Source organism: Folsomia candida, unplaced genomic scaffold (genome assembly GCF_002217175.1).
Source record: "Folsomia candida strain VU population unplaced genomic scaffold, ASM221717v1 Fcan01_Sc012, whole genome shotgun sequence".
In the NCBI taxonomy this organism is placed as follows: Eukaryota; Metazoa; Arthropoda; class Collembola; order Entomobryomorpha; family Isotomidae; genus Folsomia; species Folsomia candida.
Genome location: NW_019091204.1, coordinates 2,748,916 through 2,770,882, shown reverse-complemented (window position 1 = coordinate 2,770,882; position 21,967 = coordinate 2,748,916). Strand labels below are relative to the sequence as shown.

Sequence of the window (21,967 nt, the reverse complement as noted above, 5' to 3'; positions counted from 1 at the left end):
GATTTTATTAAATAATTTTGATATATTTGTTTGAAACGTGGCCCGTCATTAAGACGGGCTTATAGGCTAGTCAAACATTAAACATTAGATCCAAAAAAATTCGTATGATTAAAAACCAAAACCCGGTTTTCGAGTGTGTAAACACCGGATTTTTACAAAACCCATTTCTTCGAAAATTGTGAAATCGGTTTTTTGGAGTATTGTAAAAATTGTGACCGGTTTTTGCTTAAATCAAAAACCGGCTTTTATATTTATATCAGCTTTTACGAAATTGGAAAAACCAATTTTGAATACCTCCCCCTAAGTACCCGACGATATTCACTTTCTTTGAAATTAAATTCCCTAGCTCAGTTCTGGAAATCAAAAGTTACATTGGATTATGAACTCGTGGAGGGAGGTATGAAATTATGTGTAATACTACATTTTGTATGACACAACAACGTTCTCATGAGCTAAAGGTCTAAACCCGTAAGAGCAGATTCGGGTTTATAATCGCTAGATTTTTGAATAGGACCACACGGCCTGGCAAATTAAGCACGTCTTCCTTACATTTTCCGATGATTAGTGTGGAATTATCTTGCGGCGTGTGATAGGACAATTATATCTAGTGTATAGGGCGTGCCGGTACGGCCCTTCGGGTCGTACGGCCTGGAGCCAGCGCTCCACCTAGAAGCATCGTCTGTACGGGCCTGGGGACACTCACGACCTGTTGTTTGAGTCCAGGGTACCCACCATGCTTTTTAGAATCTACTAGGACCCCAGATGAAGGATTCATTCATATTTCCGTGTAAAACTCATATTTGGCGCCGTGCCGTGGCGCTAAATTCGCCAAATTTCAATGTTTTTATTTTTGAAACCGCCATAACTTTTGAAATCCTGGGCGGATTTTCAAAATTTTTGGCAAAAATCATGACAAGGAGTTCAACTTTCGTATCCCATGAAATTTTTTCCAAAATTTTTGCTTTTAAATTTTCGCAAAATTTCGTATTTTCTTAGAAATGAGGGTTCGTTGGAAAAATGCTAAAAATATTTCAAAAATTAGAAATTTTTTATTTTTATTTTTTTCTCATAAATTTGGACTTTTGTGATCATTTTAAGCATAAAATTTTGAAAATCCGACATAATCTGCAAAAGTTATGAGGGTTTGAAATTGGTCGAAAATGCAAATTTTTAAGTTTGGCGTCACGGCACGGCGCCAAATATGAGTTTTACACGGAAATATGAATGAATCCTTCATCTGGGGTCCTAGTAGATTCTAAAAAGCATGGTGGGTACCCTGGACTCAAACAACAGGTCGTGAGTGTCCCTTGTGAGATACTTGCATCTGGTGAGGAGAAATCAAATTTTACACTCCGACTTTTCTGACGCTATTTTTCCTCTTCGAATGCAAATATCTTGGGCAAACGCACCCATTGGGAGATCATGTGTACGTGTGTAATCAGATTTAGGACATATTTTGACGCTACCGAACTAAATTTGGTTAAAATCATGCACTGGGGATCTCCATGGTTAGTTTTGTAAAGAAACATTTGTTTTTAACTAGGTCGGGGCAACTGCGGGGGCGATCTATGGCGTCTTCATTTTAGGGATGGCCTTTCCTAAAGCGAACGCTAGAGTAAGTAATTTGTTGGAACTTATTTATTTATTTAATATGATTTTGTTGTTTATATAAATATTTATGTGCAGGGTGCCACGCTTGGGCTGGTGATCGGACTGGGATCCATGATGTTTATTAGTGTGATGGCCTTCGTGAAAAAGAAGACACTGCCCCATTTACCGACCTCAATTGATCAGTGCCCCCAATCAAATGGTACAGTAATCAAGTCCATGGAACCAGTGGAAGAAATTGAAAGGTATGCACTTAATTAATTATATGGTTTTATGTTTAAAACATGTTACTTACATAATTCCAAGCATAATTACATATGCAATTTATGCATGAATACATGTAGTTGGGCTGAAAAGATATTCCAACTCTCGTACCTTCTCTACTCTCTCGTGGCGGCGATAATAACTGTAACTACAGGGCTACTATTCTCAGGTAACATATATATATACTTCACGATGTTGACACCTATGTAAATACGTATGCTACACTGTTAGAAATCCGGTATAGTCACTCAGGTATTGATTTCTCGGTATTAAAGTTGGTACCGCTTGGTATTAAAATTATACCGGTGAGTAAAAATTTGATACCAATATTGTAAAACTTCAATACCGGGTTATTACTGTACGATATTATTTATCAATACATCGTTGGTAGAGTCATATATGAAACCCGCCTGGTATTATTTTAATACTGGATTTCTAAGATTGCATGTGTGCAGGTTACAATTATTAGTCATGACTCATGACTAAATAAGCGTTTTAATTGGTCACAGTGGGATCCAACTCAAAAGGAGTTTGCACAGATGTAAAATATTTGCATCCCGCAATACGAAAATTTGTGAGGATTGATATTGCCAGAAATAGTACAAATGACGACAAGATATGATAATTGGGCACTTTATGTAAACCAAAATTGTTCCCTAACAGTAAAAGTACATGAATAAATATGTGTGTGGAATGTACCAAAAAATTTGACCAATTAAAACGCATCACAATTACTGTTTCAAAATTATTTTGGCTCATTGTTCTCAGTGCAAGAAATCTCCACCATAATTATTTCAATTAATACAAAATCATCCCTTAATTTCACATACATAAATAAATACTTCAAAATCTTTCATAAATTTCAACCTTTATTTAGATAATTTGCACAGATAATTAGTTATTTCGCAGTTCTGCGATTTGATTAAATTTGTAGATTAAAATTTGATATTCAAAATTGCGAACAATTAAGTCACCTTGACATAAATAATTAAAAGATGATTTATTTACAAACTAATTAAATGTTTAATGGTTACATCATAAAACATAAAATTGCTCTTTCCCACGCTGCCGAATGGGTTGTCAAGATGCATCCTTTTATCGAAGGGGAATCCCATCGGCTTATCGTCCGGGAGATAACTGTATGGATGACCACAGAGGGAAAAGGCGGGAAATTCTGCGGCATTCTGGACCGTAAGTTTGACCCCGTGTCGTTCCTTAGCGGGGGTCACGATTACGAATAGTTTCATGTGAAGGCCTTCAGGGTTTCCTTTGGGAAGGAGGAGGTTCGAAGGCCAGCCGCAATTTCGTTTAAGCTCGCCAGGTGCGATGACGTCCTTCTTCAAAATGCTGGAGTCACTGCTGGCTCGCGTGATACGATTCTGTAATTGTTGAAAAAGTCAAAAATTTGAAATAAAAAAATTGCAAATTTGGCCTTAAAAGGTAAAAATTTGAAGAAAACAATTGCAAATTTGGTCTTAAAAGGTAAAAATTTAAAAAAAAACAATTGCAAATTTGGTCTTAAAAGGTAAAAATTTGAATAAAAAACAATTGCAAATTTGCTCTTAAAAGGTAAAAATTTGAAAAAAATAATTGCAAATTTGGTCTTAAAAAGTAACAATTTGAAAAAACAATTGCAAATTTGGTCTTAAAACGTAAAAATTTAGTCGAACAGATAAAAATCGGAATAAGCTGATTTTCCCAGAAAAATGTCTCAAATGGAACATTCAAAATTTTGCAAATACTATCATTTTTTGTAGAAACCGAATTTTAGTCTTGTCAAACTTAAATTTATCCAGCAAATTAAGGGTTAAGCTTTCATTTCCAGGCATTACTGGTATCGTTATTTGCTGAATTATGAACTTGGCGCAAATTGAGAAACATTTTAACATACGCGTGGATTGCCCCATTTAAATAAAAAATCTAGCAAATTACCTCTCCTGGCTCGATCACCACAGGAAACTTATCCATTTCGATCATATTCCAGTAGAAGTCATCAATCGGGTACGGCTTTCCATCCGCAGCGATATACGGCCCCATAAAAACACGAACGATTGCATCCTCATTTCCTCCATGAGAGGAAAATATGTCAAAATTGTATTCAAATTTGTTATAATTCAGCCTCTTTCTCGAAATCACGTATTCCTTCCCAGACTAAAAAAATCAACAAAACATACGAAAATATGCAAAAATTTCAATATTGCGGAAAAATTTGCACTTAAATTAAGACCAACCTCAAGTTTTTGGCAGTCGATGACAGCATTGGTCACGTTGTAAGAGTAGTATTCAAAATATGTGGTTAATACGGGAAATTTCTCGGTTTTTAATTGGGGTACATGCTGGCTTGAATTCAACCCTACCTGACGAACAGTTATACCCGGGTAGGCCATATTTTGCTGAAATAATAAATTTCTTATTTTAAATTCGGTGTAAATTGAATGTGGAAAATTTCAAATTTCGAAAGTTCATGGTAATATTTGGTTTGAAAGCTTTAACAAAGAATACATATGTTTCCATACCTCATTTCGTATTTGGGGACTGTAGTACTTGTGCTTCTTGTATAAATTGTCGACATAGTAGTGAATTTGGTAAAAAGCAGAGTCAGTCACGCTCGATTCGGCATGGTCCATTACGCCCATGACGTCTTTGGGCAACTATATTTTGGGCAAATTAATGATATTTAATAAATTAAGGGATTTTTTTTAAATTCTAAGCGAAATTATGACAACGTATAATTTTGCACCGCAAGTCATTTAGCAAACTTGCGAGCTACACATATTTGTGCAATGAGTAGGTTGGCAAAATTGGGCTTCGTAAATCTCGCAAATCTATGTAGATACTTCTAAAAACATCTATTATGATGTTGCCTCTATGGATTTACATAAGTTATCTTAGAAATATGTAAATATCGGTAAAGATAAGTTTCAGCAAATTTGCGAAAAAATCACACACTTTGGAGCAAAAGTTTGCGAAAGAAATTGAGAAAAGTTTCGCAGTTTTGTTGCAAATTTAGGAATATTTGCGAAGGTTGACTGAGGTTCTCTCTATCGGAATCAAGGTGACGCACCTTTGTAGGAAATCTGGGATCGCGTAAATGTGCCAAATTCAGGTGAAGAGATTCATGCAGGTTTCCGTACAGGTCGATATTTACGGAGGCTGTGGTTGATTGGAAAAGCGCGCCAAATACGTCGGTTCCCGCAATATCGGAGGCATCAGTTTCATTAGGTTGATGGTAAGGATATCGTTCTCTAGATTTCTGAAAAATAATAAATGGCCATCTTAGTTTGATTATTTTCTGTCGGGAATTTATTAAATGTCATTACGAGATATTCAGAAATTACGCGAAATGCATTCATTAATACGTTTAGTAATTAGAGATAAGGTAGATTATGTAATTTTAGGTGACTTGAATGTAGATTTAATTGTTAATTCCCTACACAAAGCGAGACTTGAGAATGTGACCAATAGTGTAGGAATTTGTCAGTTGATCAAGGACCCAACGAGGGTCACGCTAACCTCTTGCACTCTTTTGGATCACGTATATGTTTCTTTTCCAACGAAAATAGTACAATCAGGTGTATTTTCAATTACTACAACGGATCATAGGTTCACGTATTTTGTAAAAAGTGCAAAGAAGGCAAAAACTGAATCGAAGATTATTGAATTTCGTTCTTATAAGAATTTTAGTGCTGATGAAATAGGCAAGTATTTAAAAGCACGTGGTTGGAGTTGTTTAGAGGAAAATTTTGACGTAAACTCTCAACTTGATGTTTTAGAAACTACAGTGATGAATGTTATTGATCAATTATGTCCCATAAAAAAGAAAAGGATTAGAGGAAATGCTGCAGAATGGATGGATGAAGAAATTTTGCAGCTTATTAAAAAAAGAGATAGTTTAAAAACATGTTTGATAAGGCTCCAACCCCAGAGTTGAGAAAGCAATATAACAAAATTCGTAATTTCACCAAAAATCGCATTTCTTTAAAAAAAACGTGAATATTTTAAGAAACAATTTTCTAGTCTAGAGTCAAAAACAATTTGGAAAGCCTATTCAGAATTAACTGGTAAAGATATCAAACAATCGGCAGACATAAATTATCTTAAGAGTGGTGATAAGACGGTGACTGATAAAAATGATATAGCTAAACTTTTAAGTGATACATTTATATTACAAAATGAAACCACGCAAGCAAATAATGATGATTTGTTAAAATTATTGCAGAATGAAGCCTTAGCAGAGGAAAATAATAATGTTGTTAGTGAGAACGATATATCAAAATGTATTCCTAAATTGAAACCAAAGTTTTCGGGTCAAGATAGAATTCCAATCAAAATGTTAAAACCTCTGTTACCCTTTTTACTTGTGCCATTGGCAATATTTTTTACAACGATATTTACGACATGTACATATCCGAATAGATTTAAGGAAGGTCTGGTTTTACCTTTGTATAAAGGGAAAGGAAGCCATGTGGATCCGAACAACTACAGGCCAATATCTTCTCTCCACTCGATTAGTAAATTATTTGAATATATACTTAAAATGAAATTATTACCTCCGATAGAAAAATTAGATGTATTAGATAATAATCAGCATGGATTTAGAACGGGACGATCTTGTACAACAGCATTAACAGTTTTTTCACAAAATATTTTTAATGAATTAGACAAACCAAACCAAATTGTGGTGGTCGCATTTATTGATTTAAGGAAAGGATTTGACTCGATCTCCCATTTTCACTTGTTAAAAATGCTGCGTGATTTTTACAAAGTTAATGCAAAATTGGTTTTATTAATATGTAATTATTTAAAAAAAACAGACATTATTATATTAAGCTTAATGGTTTTATCTCGAGAGCATTTATTGCAAATCGTGGAATCCGACAAGGTTTCGTGAATGGTCCAGTTTTATTTTTTTTATTTGTAAACGACATTAAATTGATTTTAACTGATTGTTTCTATACCTTATTTGCGGATGACGCTTCCGTGCAAATTAGTGGGAGCAATATTGATGAAATAATGTGCAAAATGACTGAAAAATTATGTAATTTAAATAGCTGGCTAGAAAGTAAAGGGTTAAGTATGAATAAGGAAAAAACGAAGTATATGATAATCCGAAAGAGACAGCATTGTAAAACATTAGCGAATTTACCACCTATGTTAATTAATGGAGAGGAAATTGAAAGGGTTACCTCATATAAATATTTAGGAGTGGTGGTAGATGAATTCTTTACATTCAAGGGTCATTCAGAAAACGTACAGAAGAGAGTTAGTATAAATGTTGGAATACTTACTAGGTTAAGGCGACACCTCACACGACATATGCTTACGGTATTGATAAATGCATATGTAAATGCTTTGACCGATTATTGTATTGCGGTGTGGGGGCCAAGCAGAGTATGCGATTTTACAAAAATGCAAGCTAAAGTCAATCAATTATTAGCTACTTTTTGTTACCCAAAAATAGGTAAATATTATTCCAAAACGTACTGGAAATGTCAATCTGATAATAATACTGTAACTAGGGCAAGAGCGGATTGCAGAAGGTCACATGCGGTTATAAATTACGATGAGTTATTGGAAAAGTTTAATCTGTTATCGATTAACGAGAGGCTTGAATATTATGCTTTATGGAATTTGTTTAAGATTAAAAAATATGAGACCAATATAAATGAATTCAATAATATGTATGTATTTAACGAAACGGGTCACAGAACTACAAGTTCACAGAAAATGCACGTACTGACGCACAACTCGGTCATGTTTACCAATTCAGTGCGTTATTACTCAATTTTAATCTGGAATGCATTGGACATTGTAATGATACAAGAAATTTTGGATGATAAAATACATGTCTCAGGAAATGTACGTAGTCGTATCACGGAGTTTGTTATGAAACAGCGTAAAAGTAATTATGATTAGTTGTAATGCGAAATGGATAATTTTAAGACTAAGATATGTAGTTAAGTTGTGTTACTTGATGTAAACCAGTCATTAAATTGTACTGATCAAGGAATAACATGTGAATAAATGACTATCAATCAATCAATCAATTAATTATAATTAAATAGGAATAACCTAGTCATAGATTTGGAATTTCAATCTACCCTAATTTAACGTCGTTAAATGCAAATTTCTTGATGCGTTTTGAAATAATTAAAACTTTTCAAATCGTTCTCGAATGGCACCTTAAGTATTTATGAATTTATACCTAATTATCATAAATAATTAATTCACTTACCCCAACGGCATACCCATCGGCTAAAGATTTCAGAATGATGTCCTCCCAAATCGTCAAATTCTGAAAGTTATCCTGCGTCGTTAAAGAATCGCCCGGACCTCGAACCGGAAACACGGAGAAATCCGCCATAAGAAAGAAGGGAGAATATCCTTGAGTAACTTTAAAAGTCTTGTTTAAAGTTAAGGTTTCAATATCGGGCAAATTCTGGGAGCGAAGTTCGGCCCAATATCTGACTTCCATGTAGTGGTGGGAATACCTAAAAAATAAGGGCATCCAATTTATTACAGCACACTATACAAATTAAGGGTAATCATGCACTCTTAAAAATAATGTTACACTTTTTAACATTATTTTGAAGAGTGTGCGCATAGAGTCTTCTTGACATGAATTTGATGGTGGATAGTGTGTATTTTTTAATCTGCTGATCTGGCAGAGTTTTAGTTAGAGTGTAATTTTTCCTGAATATAAATATACATAGTTGGATATTTTCTAAAAACCATTTAAGCCTTCGACCCATCCACATTTAAATTTGGGGCCGTCCACATATTACGTCATCAAAAAACACGCCCAATTTTTCCACAACTTCCCTATCCTACTCATGTTATCCTTAACACGGGTGACAAAAGCGAGTCAAATTCCCACAAATTCTTTTTGATGACGTAGTATATAATACATATATGCACCTTCCCTTTCCCCCTTCACCCCACTTACAGAAATAATTCTCCCTTCCTATCAAACCGAATTTGATACTTGTCCTGCACCAAATCTGGGGGAAGATCCATGTTCCAAGCGAAATGAAATTCCCTATAACCCGCATCGAACTTCCAATACGTCGGATCTTCTCCCACTGCCCCGGTCAATTTATCCCCGCCATCTTCCTCAACATGCTCCCCCTCTCCCAAATGCGGTTTTACGACATCATTAATCCCCCAGAGGACCGACTTTGGCGAGAAGAATTGCGGCACACTGGTCGAAAAGGGGGGAAGGGTTAACCGCCCAAAAAACTTCGTGGAGGAAATCAGTTCCATCGCCATAATGAATTGGCGGACGTTCGCCTTCAAAGAGAAATAGGCGGTCGTATTGTAAAATAGGTCAAATCCTTGAGGGGTCGAAGTGTCGATAAAGTAGAGGATATCGAACATCGGGATGGTGTCGATTCGCTCTTTGTCAGAGAGGTAAGGGCCCCATCGGGGCGAGGTGAGATTCTGCTGAAGTGCGGTGACAAACTTGGACACCGTGTCAGGATTGGTGTAAAGGGAGAGGTAGTTTAAGGGGTCAAAGGTCGATACTTTGGCGGCATGTTGGTCAGGGTTTCGGGCACAGAAGAAGTTGAATAGGGAGGAGATTTTGTGCTGGAGGAGCTGATCGGAAGCGAAGTTGGAATCTGTAAATTATGTAAATATTTTGAAAAATTACGTTAAAACACTAATTAATTATAGATTCTTACTGAAGATAGGAAAGTTTAGAAAATTTTGAATAAAATTTACAGTTTTGGATAAAATATTAACTTTCTTGGTGGTTACCTTTATTGGTTGGTAAGGAATTCACTAATATCGACAGACAAATAAACACCAAAACGACGCACATATCATGACGCATTGCACCCCTGAACTTTCAGGAACGATTATTTTACCAGGTGAGGTATAAAGTTAGACTGCGAGAGGAGACCGCTAGCTTCAGTGTTTTATACTACTTTTTCGTAATAGAGAGCTTGCGAAAATCAAGATTTGATCAAGGTATAAAACCAGACGTGCATATGGTGATTTATTTTCGTAACGAAAGCGATAACGATCGTAACGAAATCAGTCATTTCGTTTCGATAAAAAACTTCAATTCGAGGTTTTGAAGCGAAATGACAACCAATGTTTCTAAATTTGTATTCATTGTTTCTAAATGTATATTAGAGTATAGTCGCTAGATATCCAGGGCTAAAATCAATACAAGGACTTGAATGATACTGTTAATAAAAACTTCAATAAATCTAAAAAAAAATAAAAATAAGTATAACATCGTTTCGTTGTGCTTCAAATTTCGCCAAAATGAAATTTTTCTGAAGCCCATCCATACAGATGTCCAATATCTCAAATAAATTTGCAGACTGAAATTGATCAATAGTTAAAATAAATTTTGACATATTTGCTCTTAAAAGGGATGTCATTGTTTATGTATATCATTGTTTTTCGTAATTAGCCGTTAATGATTGATACGTAGAAAATTTACAGTCGAGTCTCTCAATCTCCCTAATGATTAGGTAATTATAATAACCTAATTATACCAAATGAAGTTAATCTAATCGTTCTAATGACATTTCTAATTTAAAGTGACTCTCATTACTGGTCAAATTTCTGACTTAGGAAATCTACAAAATATTACCCCCATCATCAAAACATCAACAAAAAAAGATAATAACCGGATTGAGCCAGATTTTACAGAATATGAAATCGACAACACAAAAATCACTCTCCAAATTGCGTCGTGTAATTTGTAAGCTATTTTTATTATTTATATAGAGTCCAGCATTCCTATATTACATATGTATCAAAATAACCAAAAACACGTTGATTAACTAAAATTCATGACACGCTTAATTTTTTCATAGAGGCCGTTCATAAATTACGCAACGCAAGAGGCGGGGGTCTACATTGGGTCCAATAAAATCGTGCCCATGTTACACATGTTAAAGGGGAGGTGTATAAAATCGTGATTTTTACGTCACGTAATTTATGGGCGGCCCCTTATTAATAATTTTCAAAATGGAAAGATGAGAGATACTCCATCTATTAATATATAAAGGGGACATTCATATCTCATTTAAACTGACATCCTTAAAATTTTTAATTTTTCGGAATGGATGCACACAATGACCCAAAACTTAATCAGGGGTGAGAGTTTCAGGGTATTCACAATTTACGTACTTCGTATGGCTAAAGAGTTTTCAAATAAAAAATGTGGGGTCAATCTTAGTAAAAATATCTGCCTTTTTAGTAACCCGGCTTTTCGTTACAAAATCTTAAAAAAGTCTATAAACTGTTAAAACTTGGGACACGATACGAATTATCTAAAATGAACAAGATTATGTAGGGTTAAATGTATTCTTTCCATTTGAAGTATAGCTTATGCAGGATTAATTTCTTACCCCGATTTTTTAACTTTAAATTTTGACCTTTCTGTTACATATTTAGGATAATGCGGATTGCAAAAATAAAGGGCCTATTTTTGGAAAGAAAAAGGATTAAGGGTCTAGAAAGTAGTCGTGGCGATACTGGAATCTGTACCCTTGTAATTTCTCTGAAAATCTAGATATATTGATATGTACATAAATATGTACACTAATGACCAGCATTTTTTAATGAGTATTAACCTAGAAGAACTTAATTTTCTGAATAATTATTGACAAACAATTCATAAAAATTTACAAACAAAAAATATATATGCCTATATTCAAATTCTGTTGTATTTAATTAAATATATTATTTTTATAGAAGTTGATAAGTCTAGAACGGGATACTTTTTATGAAACACTGTGAAACATATATGATTTTTGACCTTTAACCTAAGTTTCAGGTAAATAGGTCCGAGGTTATAATAAGGATTTCGAGGTGAAATTTCCTTTAAAATCTTCCAGGAGCCATTTACATGATTTACATATGCACTCAAGACAAAAATTTGTCAAATCAACACCGCCGGTGTCAATATATGACTTAACCGGCTTGGTTACAATTGTGATTCGCTGAAAATTAATATGCAGTAAAATTCCCAAAATTATTTAAAAGGTCAAACGGCATAATTTACTGATTGCTATTGAAAACGATTTAATTTTGCATATTTATTCTACTTTTGAAGTGAAAATCAGGTGTAAGTTTGAAAATAAATTATTTTAATAATAACATAAGGAAAAAATCATCGGCCAAATAACCTTTAATTTTTTTTACTTTGTATTAATTTGAATGAACAATGGTTTCTATTAATGGGTAGTAAATAGATAATCACGTCTTTAATCTCTCCACCCTATCAATCAGTCTCACAATATCGTTCACAATTGAGTTCTTCAGTTTTAAATAGGGCAAATTGTTCGCCATCTGAAAGAAAAAAATTAAATTATTCTTTTAAAAATGCGGTCTTCTTCATGTGCATAAATGCACTTTTAGAAATCCAGTATTAAAGTAATACCATCCGGTATTAGTATCTAGGTATGTGACTCTGTATTGATACATGTACTTTTAAAAACCAAGTGTTATATGTGTAACCGTCACCGAACGGTGTGCATACATACATCTGTGAGTTGACCAAATAACTGATATCATACTCGGCATTAAAGTTTTACCATATCCGTAGCAAATTTTGATGCATCGGTGGTACATATAATTTTAATCCAGGGAAATCAATATATTCCAGATTTCTATCTAAGTGCCTATTTATAATAAATTGACTTTGGGGCCGTCCATAAATTACGTGACGCAAAAGTAAGGCACCTTTAACATGTGTAACATAAATGCATATGCACGATATCATTGGTGCCTTAGACCCTCCCCTCGCGTTACGTAGTTTATGGATAACCCTTTTCTTAAATATGTACCTGTTCATACGCTGAATGTTCCACCGTACCGGATCTGATCATGAGTTGGTTTGTCACCATAAGGGTCATTTCATAGTGTAAATAATTCTCATCAATTTCCTCGCCAAGGGCCTCGTCGATTTTTTCATTAAGGGCCAACAGAACGTAGGGATCTTCAAACCCGTGTTCTTCCGGGGAATCGTACAGTTCTTCAAGGACTCCGGGAAAATCGACCTCCATCCTGGCAGCCTGGACTCGATGCCCGTTTTCGACCAAATGTTCTTTGATCTAGGGTTGGGTAAAAAATTGTTACATTCGAAATTTTCCAGCAATCATTTTTTATTTAAAATAGAAGTGGAAAATTTTGTAGTTGTACGTTAACATGTTAATCTCATACGTGTTCACATTCATTCATTTGAGTGATTATGATGATGAGTGTTACGGAATGAAAATCAATTTCCTCTTATTTGAATGAAAATGATTGAAAGATTCCGTCATTTCAGATGAATGACTATAAATGAAAGGATTTCTCACTCATTTCATTTTTCACCCTATGCTTCATACATACATGGGGTGAAGTAACAAATGAAATCAGGTGAAGTGAAAATGAAATGAATTTGAAAGAAGGAAATAATTGAATGTGAATGAAAATCTTCAGTAAGAAATCGGGATGACTGATTTTTGAATGAAAACTAAATTTTTGAACAGGTATGCTTTTCGTATTGCATAACTTATGAACGTCCCCTCGTACATACCAGTTCCCTAATTTTTTCCCTTTGCTCAAACAGTTCCCCTAATTTGGCAAGTTTGTCCGCAATCCGTCTCCCATGTTCGATGGATTCGCCAAGTTCACCATCTCGTAACGTGAACGAATTGACGAAGGTGTTGGCATCCATTCCTTCCGCGACGGGGAGGAAGGCTTCGCCCGGAAAGAAGGAGATTCCCTCCTTTTCGAGAACCTCGGTTCGAGTCCACTCCACGAGACGGAGCCACTTTTGTTGCGTGTTCCCAATTTTCTGCATCAGTGCCAACTTCTGCGGGGTACCGGTCCTCATGAGCATGTTTTGGAGGATAACGTCAACCTGAAACAAATTTGGAAATGTAAATACTGACAAAAACTAGTATAAACACATTTTTGTCAGATATTTACATACATTAGTTATTTGTGAAAAAAACTTTACTTCTTCTACAACGGCAGTATTAACCTGCCATTGTTTGTAATCACTTACAAAAAACAATAATGAAGCAAACAAATTTCAAAGTGGAACTAATAAGCCATTCCAGCATTTTTCAAGTCTGACATATTGCGAGTATTTAACCAAGTTTCGTTAAAGTCGTAAATACTTAAATTTCATGTTTAAATTGCATATGATTTTCCATTTTAAAATAACTATTAATTCATTAAACTTTATGTAAGTCGTTGCCGACACTGATTTGGCAAACACCGCAAAGTTTACAAAGATGAGTGACGTGAAAACTTATCCACAACGTGTATGTACTTATTGACTTTCTCCTTACCTCGTCATCCAACTGAGGAAACGAAATATCCAAAAAGCTGTTAAGTTCTCGTAACGTCGTGTCAATAAAATTCGTAGGTCCGCCAGGGACCTTAATTTTTCCCAGGAGTTCTTCATGCTGTCTGATCTGCGTTCTTAGACTGGACACACGGTTTTGAATTGGACCAAGTCTTTTCGTGAGGATTACATCCATCGGGTCAGGTTCGCCTTGACTGTTCATCTAGATTGATAAAAATTGTTTGTATCATTTTCCCTCAACACACTCTTGAAGATCAACTTAAACTAATTAAAAGTGAAATTAACGCTAAAAATAATAAATGCTTAAAATAAAAATTAAACTTTTTAAATAAAATTTGATTAGTTTTTTGTTTAGAGTGCATGTGCACTCTTAAAGTAATCGTAACATTTTTTAAACGTAAATGCAGTCTGAATTATATAAGAAAACCATACATTACATATTAAAGGGTGCTGATTTAATTCGTCTGGATGATGTCGTTTTTGGACTAAAACCGTATTTAAGTATTAATTTCAAACTAGTTACTATTTGTCTTTGAGATTCTACCATGCGTAGAATGAAGACAAGTCGTAATCATGAGCATCACAATATTCACCAGAAGAACCTTAAGTTTTCAGATATTTCTGAAAAATCGGGACGAATTAAATCAGCACCGTTTAAATAGATCCTGTAGAGTCGCCCTTAACACTACCCGTGATAAGCGTTACTCTGGTTGAGCCGCCGTGATGTCAAAAGTATGGAGATGATTATTGCAGCCGACCTGATGCCTGGACTAACTAATTACTTTACGAATACTGAATAAAGTAGACTTAAATGCAGCTTTTAATTAACTCAAATAATCTAACTTTGTTTTATACCAAAAAACATTACTGCTCTCAGCAAAATCTAAAATACCAGTAAAAAAAACTCTCTTCTTTTTCCAACCACGTACACAAAAAAGATGATGCAATATGCACCGCGACATTCAAAACTAAGGGGAATAATGCGACTCATTTCTCATTCCTACAGATCCAGAGCACCGTTAACTTGGCAAATAGTAAAGTACCCTCCGGGTTTTTAGTGTGATTTACTTAATACTGAATTCAAAGTGCATTTCTTGTTCAAATGGGTAGTAACGCTATTTTTAAGAGTGTATGTACGCACATAATTGTGTTTACATTTGCTCTCAATTTGCACACAATAACTATTTACATAACATTTGTAAGGAAACCTGTATATTTTTGTTTTACCGTTTCCGCAATGTCCGCCAGATTTATCAACATTTCACTAAATTCTCGTATTTTGACACTTAAAGGTTTCTGAAGGTAGTTGTCTTCATAGTATTTATGCGATTTTAGTGCGATTGCGAATAACGCCACAATTCCAAATATTATCACCACTGCGGTTACAATTGGTTTAAATGGTGTTCTCTTTAGTGATTTTTCCCTAATTTTTGATTCTTTCCTCTTCGTTTTATTATTAATATTTTCTGATTTTACGTTACCATCGTGGTCAATCTCTTTTCGGTCAAGCTTCCGGTGTCGGGGGGCCATTTTAATTGGCAGATATTTAAATAAATATATAAAAATAACGATTTAATTTAAAGAGTAAAGATCAGGAGAAAGTCGGCATGTGAGAAAATACATGTTTTCGTGTTTGAGCCTGGAGCTGAGTCGAGTTATATGGGAATCTGGAGATCAAAAAGGGTTAAATTGCATGAGATACGGATACGGACTGTGCAGAAAGCATGCAATCGATTTGAGAAGAGTATTCTTCCCATATTAAATATGACATTGAACGCATAGGTGACATCGGAGGTATGTAGGGGTCAAAATTTCCAGAAAATGGATCACATACTTTATGTACAATCCCAAGATGTGATGATGCGTGCGTTTTAGTACATATTCTTCACATGAAAAATATGTATGTACAGAGTTTGCTTTGTGTTTGTTTGTATGTGTTTTATACACTTACAGATTTTGTGATTCTTCGTACAAATAACATGTAATCAATTGATTTCGTAATAGAGTAACACTACACTCTTAAAAATAATTTTATCTACTTTTTTGAAAAGTATGTAAGAGCACTCTTACATCACTTCATTTGAAGTAAACTATTATATTGATTGTGAAATTATTCAGCGTGGTGGATTTGATCAGAACTTCATGCTAAACGGGGCTTATTTACATACCTGGAACTTTTTTTCAAGATATGTTTACTAAAATTCTCTGCTGAGTTATAACAAAAAAATAATCATGAAAAAAAACAAGAAACACGTCGAACTTTATGAACCTTTCCCTTGAATGGGCCAGTTGAAGAACAATTTTAAGGTCAAAGTTCGCACTCCGCCATGGTTATCACCCACTGGAGGAAAACGAGAGTGAAAATTTGCGGACGTTTGAACTTCGGCCTGCACCATTTTTATTCAAAGAGGATATTCAACGGAAAGATATGTGCCATACTGTATTAGAGGTGAATCGGGTGAATGTTTTTTTTAAACCCGTCCACCCAAAACCCAATCAACCCGACCCGCCCGAATCGCGCTTTTGCTATGCCCAACCCGACTCAAACTTGCTCGACTCGAACCCGACCCGCCCGAATCGCGCTTTTGCTATGCCCAACCCGACTCAAACTTGCTCGACTCGAACCCGACTGGGCAATTTTGGATGCCCAAACCGACTGGGCAATTTTAAATGGCTAACCCGAGTGGGCAATTTTGGATGCCTAACCCGCCCGAACCCTCGGGTTGGGTTCGGTTGAACCCGACTCATCTCTAATACACATGTATGGATCTTAATTTTTGGCAAGATTTTTTGATATATGTGGCTTGAAAATCCTTGCGTAGTTTTAAAAAACGTTCCCTTGTAAGTAATAATTTTGATATCCCTTACAAATGTATATAAGTCAAGCACTAGCTGGTCATGCATAACCTTATGTATGTATCATGATTCTGTCAGTATTTAGTTGCCAACTTAATGAAGCACGCAAGGACCCGAATAACGCCTACGTCCTATGTAAATGCAAGTTCTTTGAGCAATTGCCACGTTATGATAGCAGTATGTAGATATGATTTTAGTTAATCAAGTTGCGATCAATAAAGTATATGCATTTAGGCAACAACTTGATTACTGGGCTGATAGACGGACATACATAATTTGATTTTGAATCCGATTTTAATCTAGAAGAAGGACAAGGTGACCTGGCTACACTCTAAGAGATGGTTTATATTTTCGCTGCACGTCCGTTAACATGTTTTATATGTTGAACGTATTGTCACGTCGAGCCAAACATGGGCGTACTTATAAACTAGGCGTACAATGGATGCCGTGTTGTCAGACAATTCATTCTAGTTCAGTACGGGATGGGATGAAAATTAAGAATTGATGAGATAATCTGCATTCAAAATTAGAAAATATTTGGCTTTTATATCCAGCCTATCAAAAATTGTAGACCCATCGAAGTCAATGATTTGTAAGAGTGTTGCAAATTCATTATTAAGTATTTTTCAACCATTCTTGATATTTGACTCGTGGGAATGACTCATTTACTTCGTTTTTCTTCCAGTGCTGTCAATTCCTTTCATGCCGTAGCAGTCTTACAAAATTCTGTCATATGAAACTTTGAATTTTAACAAAATTAACAAGTCTATTACATAAAGTAACCATGTACTCGACACAATTCCTCCCTTTCGTCGTAGTACATCACATCCGTTGTCAGAAAATATTTAAATATTACCCATTCCGATTTAACCCCACATTGAAACGTTTTGTTTCCATGAACAGCCCCCATGGCGACAGAATGTTCAAATTGCTCCTTCTAACTATGCTTTCGTACACGGTATCGGTCTCATGCCATCTACTTGTCGCTTCGATGCCAGTAGCTAAAAAATTTCAAGGATTCGCCTTCTGTGTAATGTACGTTACAATACTTGGCTCATCTTGGAACTATAATTTGGACAATGCTCACATACAAATGATAAATTCTTGCTTGGATTTTGAAACGAAAATATCGGAAGGTAATGATTTGAACATTTCATTGATTTTTTTTAAATCTTTAATTAAAATTCATGGCCGATAACCAACAATTAAGGAAAGTATGCAATAATAATATTAGTTTATTCTATGAACAATTCGGTTCCATCTACGCCCTACTTTAGCAATGTACTAATGTACACTCAAAATACGGTAGTAATGAATCATTACCAAGCGGAATCACTGTGTCTCTACCACGTCGGTTACGATTTGTCGTAGAAATGGTAATAATAAGTTCAGGGAAATTCAAATTTAAAACATAATGGTATTCACTTCCTTAATATTTGGAAATGAATTTGAATTTCCCTTAAATTATTATTACCATTTCTACGACAAATCGTAACCGACGTGGTAGAGACACATAGTCATTCAGCATGGTAACGATTCATTACTACCTTATTTTGAGTGTAATAGTAAAATCTCTTCATAACCAATAACCTTTTAGACCAGTCTTGTATTATCAAAAGCAGGGTTGCCGCGGGTAACGGGTCGGGTACCCGTTACCCGCATACCCGCACGAGTCTTGCGGGTACCCGTTATCTGCGGGTAGCGAGAACTACCCGCACGGGTAACGGGTATTTCAATTTTTATTTAATTTTCCACATAAATCAGTTCATAAAAAAAGTCAGCAGCAAATTAGTCTATTTACCAACAAAAGCGTCAATTTATTATTTTTCCATTTCAAAATTTGTCATTTTACATTTCCAAGCAACTAACGCTTTTTCACATCCCGAAAATGCGGAGAAATTATTGTTTCTCAAGCATAATTTGCCTGCTCTAAAACATCGGCAATAATTTGACTTGTATTTGGGTGTATTTATGTAAGACTCGACTGGTGAGATTTTAATTTGTGCTTTGAAGGTATAAAAAACCTGTATTCGATTGAAAGCAAAAATTTTATTTGTAGACGATTTTTTTAATGCATTTAAAAAATCATGAAAACTTCATTTAAATCAAAATTTCAAAAAATGAAACTAAAAGTGAACCATTTTTAAGATACACCAAAATTGTCTAACGAGTATATCTAAAAGTCAAGCCAAAAATTGGGAATCACGTGATACTAAATATCCGTTGAATGTCAACTTTGAACAACAATGTTGGCTGCAGAGTTCAATTTTTAAGTTTAGGTTCTGCATCTTTTTCCTACACTGGTCGACAACATGGTAGACTTCGAACTCTTCCCCCAATAGTTTTCTTTGAAACGGTGTAATTCAAGAAGTGATAATTCCTCATTTTTGGCCCGATTTTTTGGATATAATTCGCTCAGAAATCCCGGTACAGGCTTGAAAAAGGTTACATTGTAGGCCAAAAAAGTTTGGTTTCAGAAACATCTAATGAGATCCAGCAAATTATGACATTCGTTACTCGTACAGCATTATCTCAAACTACTCCACAACCCAAACAAGCAAATAATTGATTAAATCCGATTGATTAATGAGGCTGTTTAGTTTTTAATTTAATCCTCATAACGGGTAACGGGCAACGGGTACCCGCACGGGTACCCGTGCGGGTACGGGTAGTTAGGCAGCGGGTAGCGGGTCGGGTAACGGGTAGCATTTTCGCTACCCGCGGCAACCCTAATCAAAAGTATAAAAAGATGACTATTTATGCTACGGATTATTATTTTTTGTGGCCAAGAGGCCAATCAATATTGGAGAATCTTTCTTTGAGCTTATTAATTTTGTCACAGGCGAAGCAAAGCTGGAAAAGACCTTACAAGTTAAGGCAATGCTCATCTTCTTCCACATCCTGAAAGAATCTCACTACTTGATCCCGTTGGCATGTCTCGGATTGACTCTGATGGATCCTTGCACCCCACCGTTCATTTTGTCCATGTCCAAAAGCTGCTCCGTAATACGATGGAATGGGCTGATCATACTGATCCCACTGCTGGAAACGTATCTCTGCTTTTGCGTCTTCTATATTGGAACAACTCCAATTGTATACAATCTATTCGCTGGAATTAGCTCGATGTTGAGTTATTTTCAGCTACTCGAAAGGTAAAATGTGTTAAAAACAGAGCTCGAGTAATAATTATTTAACGAATGAAACGTTATGAAAAGTTCACATACAATAGAAAATTCACGCTACCTTTATATAATGTACTAGCGTATAAGCCCGTCTCCCACCTTATTTGACAAACGGACGGGCTTATTTGATTTTCATGAAAATTAAGCCGGATTATTCATAATTCCACCGAATTTTTTTATTGTATCCATATTATCAGCTGAAAAGTCTGTTGGCAAGGGATGGTTAAACTCTCTCCAGTTCCGCTTCCGTCACAGAAAATTGGTTTCACTTCCGTTGCAGACAAACATTTCCAGCTTATAATATAGATTACATTAATAATTTACTAATTTGATTCCACACTGGTAAAAGTTTATTCCTAGCTTATTATCTTAATGTTTTTTTTTACATTCAGAAAAATATCGAAGGCCATTTCCCTAGCAGAGATCGATTCCTGTGTCTCGACGTATCGCATGGTGCAACTAATTGAAAAAATAATGAATGCGTTTCTCATGGAATCGGTGGTGCCTTCATTAATTTGCGGGGTCCCACTTCTGCAAATAGTCGTGCAATATGCCACTATCACGATGCATGGCGAAATTGCGATGCCGGTATTCCTCATATTGTGGGCGGAGATGATGATGCCGCCGTGGGCTCGGTAGGGGAATATGGGCGAGTCTCATCGAGTACCGGACGTCAGGGTCCTTGGGAGACGGATGCGACACGTTTCTGATCACGGGACACCTTCACTGGCCACAGGGGGGTAGCCGGATGGGAGCTACGACGCACGGGGAGGAGGATGAATTGTCTCTCGCTTGGCAATTAGAAATACTGTCTTGTTTTTACTCCGATTACCACTTATGCACCGTTTCTATACTAAACTGCACCTGGCACGATTCAATGTACGAGTTTTTATGAAAAATGACCCGAATAACCTGTCCAATAACGGTATACTTCGTAATTTTCACTTGACAAGAGTTTCAGAATCTTTACTACTCACATTAGCAATTATTACTCTTACAAAATAAATTTTAGGAACTTAATTTAGGTCGTAGAATTTATTTTTAAAGATGGCAGCCACGCAGACGGCGTGGTGCAGGGAAAAATGTGGAGAGAAGAGTGGAGGTGTTCACGCTGGGAACACTCGGGCCGGTCTGTGTCGAGACGGAGAGAGATCTTCCTTTTTACAGTCGAGCTCGGCCCCGGTGGCTTCCGTGGGTCGAGTGGTGGGATCGTCGGGTGGAATATCCATTCCCCACAATATTTCCAGTGATTCAGTTGGAGGCAACATTGAATAATATAGTAATCTTCACACTGGCATCCTGGGTCTTCAATTCGTCTATCAAATCGCTGAAGAAGCTGGACGGGACAACTCTGCAGTTTGTGAGACGATCCGTGATACGAAAGAAATTGAAAGCCTGTGGAACTTTAAAGATCAAGTTTGGATCAAATTTTATCGACAGTGGGACACCGTTGGTGATTCAGAATTTCTGCTTGAACCAGACAATGTCACTAATTCTGATGAAAGAGGGGAAGCGAAATTTTGGCATGTAGTCTAAGCAATGATTGAGGGTGTAGTTTGCAAAAGGTAGGATTAGAATCATATTCATAATGTTAATTAATGATAGTGTTGCAAGTTAAGTAATTAGAACAAAACCAAGAATGAAAAGCTGGTTTTAGTATTGTCAATGGTAAAAAAGTTTTATGGCACCAACTATTTTTAATAAGTTACGAATCACTTACATAATTATGTAC

General features: G+C 35.7%; 2 protein-coding genes and 1 long non-coding RNA gene across 3 annotated transcripts; 1 reads left to right on the top strand and 2 right to left on the bottom strand.

Annotated features, from left to right (window-relative positions):
- The first annotated feature begins 1,421 nt into the window (after positions 1-1,421).
- LOC110855415 lies at positions 1,422-2,597 on the top strand. The gene is made up of 4 exons (XM_022103837.2): positions 1,422-1,615; positions 1,687-1,853; positions 1,953-2,041; positions 2,382-2,597. The coding sequence occupies exons 1-4, from the start codon at positions 1,589-1,591 to the stop codon at positions 2,492-2,494; spliced, it is 396 nt and encodes a 131-aa protein (XP_021959529.1). The 5' UTR covers positions 1,422-1,588; the 3' UTR covers positions 2,495-2,597.
- A 256-nt stretch (positions 2,598-2,853) lies between these two features.
- On the bottom strand, positions 2,854-9,717 carry LOC110855315 (hemocyanin). The gene is made up of 8 exons (XM_022103744.2): positions 9,631-9,717; positions 8,819-9,491; positions 8,108-8,363; positions 4,937-5,125; positions 4,389-4,523; positions 4,104-4,265; positions 3,805-4,023; positions 2,854-3,251 (listed from the first exon to the last, which is right to left on the bottom strand). The coding sequence occupies exons 1-8, from the start codon at positions 9,704-9,706 to the stop codon at positions 2,877-2,879; spliced, it is 2,085 nt and encodes a 694-aa protein (XP_021959436.1). The 5' UTR covers positions 9,707-9,717; the 3' UTR covers positions 2,854-2,876.
- A 2,279-nt stretch (positions 9,718-11,996) lies between these two features.
- Positions 11,997-12,822, bottom strand: LOC110855207. The gene is made up of 2 exons (XR_004835962.1): positions 12,684-12,822; positions 11,997-12,186 (listed from the first exon to the last, which is right to left on the bottom strand). It is a non-coding gene; the product is annotated as an uncharacterized LOC110855207 (long non-coding RNA).
- Between the last annotated feature and the right edge of the window lie 9,145 nt (positions 12,823-21,967).